The 4,018-nt window shown below is 47.7% G+C and overlaps 1 protein-coding gene across 1 annotated transcript; it reads left to right on the top strand.

Annotated features, from left to right (window-relative positions):
- The first annotated feature begins 335 nt into the window (after window positions 1-335).
- LOC147966280 (uncharacterized) lies at window positions 336-823 on the top strand. The gene has a single exon (XM_087527188.1). The coding sequence runs from the start codon at window positions 336-338 to the stop codon at window positions 816-818; it is 483 nt and encodes a 160-aa protein (XP_087383314.1). The 3' UTR covers window positions 819-823.
- Window positions 824-4,018: the final 3,195 nt, after the last annotated feature.

The raw sequence follows: 4,018 nt of genomic DNA, 5'->3' as shown, positions 1-4,018 counted from the left end.
GACGACTCCACCTCGCCGCCCACGCTCATGCTCTGCGTCAGAGCCGGTGTAGCCACCATCATCTTCGCCAAACCTGGCGATGCGCACTGGACGCTGGTCAGCCCAGGCCTTGTCTCCCACCCCTTTTATGACGAGCGTCGCAAGGTGCTATTCTCCTCATTGCTGTCCCTGGGAGGACGCTGCTACATCAGCTCGCCAGAGGGTTCGGTCTACCTTCTTGAGCTGCAGCCGACACCTCGGCTAGTAACAGTGGTTACCAGCGCCGCCATGCCAAGAAAGACTACATTTGGAACAATCACATAATGTCGTTCTTGGTCCGTGGCATTGGTGGGAGGATGCTGATGATGCGGTACTGGAGAGGCATGGAGCGGTTCGGCGGCGTTGAGGCTTACGATCCAAAGGAGCTATTCACAGTGGGCGGCATTACCGGCCGCATTGAGGTGTTGAAGGTGGACATCGCCCGTCGGAGGCTGATCCCCGTGAGGAGCCTTGGCCGGCATGCGGTGTTTCTTGGCCGGACGCACTGCTTGCACATCTCCACGGAGACATTCCCCTCCATTTCTGCCGGCTCGATATACCTGAGCTGCTTTCATCAGCAAACTTGTGGGTTCAGCATCTACCATATCAACAACAAGAAGAACCATGGGAGGACCGAACCCGAGCACAAGTTCGTCTTCGTTGTAACCCTGGGTTTAACTCCTGCTGCCAGACCCTACAACCTTGACGAGTATCTTGTACTCTATGTCGACTGGAGACACAACCTTAGTAGGTTATGTCTCAATCATACCGGCTCTTATTGTCGTGAGTACTCTCGCTAGTGCATATGTATGTATCCGTACGTGTGGCTGCCTGTTTAATTTGGCATGTGATCAATCAACCTTGACAGCAGCCAAAGAAAAACTTTTGCTCTCTACTTGGTGTAACTTCTGCAACCTATATGAGCTGGGCAGTGGGCATAAGATACCTTTCTACTTTGAGAGAATCATTTTAGTAAAAGTTTATCATGGAGTTTGGCCAAACTCTCTTCAGCCATAAGATACCTTTGCTGTTCTAAAGTGTTTCTCAAAATAAAACTGACCGGAGAGTTGGGCCAAAATCTAGGACCTTGGGATTCCATCCTCAGGCGAGTTTCTGTCAATTGGGAGCTTTTTGTATTGAGATTCCAATTGAAAATTGAGAATGTACTTTTGATGTCCTTAAATATACTACAATTGGTATGTAAACAAAAGAATACGCGAGGTCAGTTTGTTAGACTAATGACTTTCTTTTGTGGTGAACTTGCAAGTACGTATTGGATTTGTAGTTTATATATCTCTGTTTTGTGTCATTATTCTCCCAAGATGGACCGGCACGGCAATGTATCACTATGATCAGGCTAGATGATATGATACACCATTGCAATGTACAAGTTCTCTCTTTCACAAAAATAAAAACACAAATGGACAAGTTCTTCCCTACTGTGGGTATGTGTCCAGTCAGTTACTATTTATCTTCCTCGAAGTCGAAATTGGCATTAGATATGCTTCACCTGCTCACGTACATACGTTTGGTTGTATTTGGATATGGTAGCTTCAAGAGCAGTTGGTACAGTAATGCTAGCTGATACTCCCTCCGTCCTATAATATAAAAGCATTTTGACACTATAATATGTGGTGCTCGTCCAAAAATGCAGGAAAGATGTGACTGGGCATATGGATATGCCGAATCAGAGTGGAAATAGGCAAGTAGTGTACGTAGATAATCCTTTGAACATATGTCTATTGATTTACAGCCTTGCATGTTATTTGGATAATTATTACATTGTTTTTTGAGGACAAGGATGAGGTGACTCTGTCTACCATGTTCTGGTTACTGAAAAACTCCAGAACATTTAAGGGGGTGCAGTACCCATTCGTAGTCATTGAGATGGTTCCGATCATGGTACGTGGAGCACATGGCCTTGCTGAGAGAAAAATGAGGTAGGAAATTGGTGGAGTCAGCACTTCAGTGTTTGAATGAGTATAGTGCCAGGCTCAACACTGGTATTGCAGTTTGGTCTTCTTGCTGTTGTTGATGTATTCCATCAGTACAAGTCCGCATTAATTTCTTCTGCTTTGAGGTGATTCATGCAAAGTGTTGCATTTGAGTAATTGTTCTTCTTCTAGTACCCCGTCCGAGAATGTTATGCTCTTAACAAATTCTTCAGGAAGGGATCACTCTTCCTTACGATCTTATCCATGCATGGCACGTATGGAGTCATTCCTGGAGAGTAGAATTTGGACCAAGTTAGGTTTGTGTGCGTGTGTATTATCCTCACCCACTCTCTATGTACTTCTATATATAGAACCATTCGAGGATGAGTACAAGTCCACAAGTTCTGTGACGGCAGGATTCATGATCGTGCCGAGGAGCTCGATGGAGTACTACATGCAGCTCTCCTGCATGGTTCGAAAGAAAAAGAGCTCCATGGAGATGGTGTATATATAGCCAGGATCTCACCCTGAGATTAATCATGGCTGTCGAAGTCATCAGACATGTGCGTCGAACTGGGCAATGGTGAGCTCTAGTTGGCCATGCCACGGTGAAATCTTGGCTTTACACCACGTACGTCTCCATGGAGCTCATGGGCGAGATCATGGATCTTGCTGCCATGATGTTTGACCTCTGGCAAAAGCCTCTTCGTCCACAACCGTCGTGCCTCACCGACGAACTGCACAACCAGGTGCAAGGTGACTTGTATCTCTCGGCCTAAGGTGCTCACCTCAAGAAGGTGCTGACGTGATTGCGGCATTGGTAAGCTAGTGCCAGACAACCACTTCGCTATCAGATGACAGATAAGATCACTCAACAAATTGTGCCACCGTCAGAATTCGAGAAGGCTATATTCATATTCCGCATGGACGATAGCCAAGGGACATGGTGTGCTCTACACCCATCATTGGCCTCATGGCGCAAGGGCGCTCTCTCAACTTCAGCAACTCACTCGGTGAAAGGAGTCCTCTGGCGATTGTTTGCTGCTGCCTCTTGTCTCCAAGCTTCCAAGCTCCATCTAAATATATTGGGCCGAATACGCTTTTCTGAGCTTTCCTTCGACCACTAGTTAAAGCAACAATATATTTTGTGCAAGTTACAGAAAAAAATGTGTAGCATCAAATTCTTATGTGAAAGGAGTTTCTAAAGATATATTTTTTATATTATACATCTCATATATTAGTAATTTTATCAATGATCAAAAGCAACCTCAAAAAACATAAGGCCCTATATATTTGGACGGAGGTAGTAGCTTCCCTATATGTTTTTTTTTAGAAAAGTAGAATGTATCCCCGGCCTCTGCATCTGCATCTGGACGATGCATGCAGCCATATTATTAATTATTCACAAAGACCATACAAGATGATACATCAATAAGCCCAAAGCCACCATCTTGACGACACCGTTGCTACTCCTATCCCCTTGATGAAGGCGTGCCGAATGTCCGGGCCTAATACCAAACAGACATCGCACTAAAGCCTAACATCTAAAGCCGGGTGTCCCCTCCAAGCCACTACCTGGATTGGGTCCCACACCGGTCAGGCACACTCGCAGTGAGCACCGCACGCTGCAAAGGCCGTCACCTCCACCATCCCTCGGTCCATCCTCAGAGCAAAACTGTTGCACCGACCTTGCCAGGCCTCTCTGCCATCAACGCCACCATGACGCCAGACAGCTTCCTCCTCCTGCGCGAGTCCATCTCCAGACGCGCCCATCGCCGAACCTTCGCGGCGCCATGCCGCCAGGATCCGCCGTCGGCCTCGCGGTAGATGTAACACCGCTCCTGCTCTTGCCCGCTCCAGCCAGCGCGTGCTCCAAAACGATGCCCCGGGGAGGGACAACGACATCGAAGGTGCCATCATCATCCGATCCAGTAGACCCAGATCTCCCCCGGAGCTCACACCGTCGCCGCTGCTAGAGCTACATGGCGCCCACCACCCATAGCATCTCTCGCCCGACCATCCGAGTCTCCCAAGATGGCGCCTCCATGGAGGTTACGATGCGCAGG

This window comes from Triticum urartu, chromosome 6A, assembly GCF_056163025.1.
Source record: "Triticum urartu cultivar PI428250 chromosome 6A, HENAU_Tu73, whole genome shotgun sequence".
Taxonomy (NCBI): domain Eukaryota; kingdom Viridiplantae; phylum Streptophyta; class Magnoliopsida; order Poales; family Poaceae; genus Triticum; species Triticum urartu.
This window is presented reverse-complemented; position numbering and strand designations above follow the sequence as displayed.

Coding starts and splice junctions, on each gene's coding strand:
- LOC147966280 (XM_087527188.1), top strand. CDS start 336: ATGCTGATGATGCGGTACTGGAGAGGCATGGAGCGGTTCGGCGGCGTT.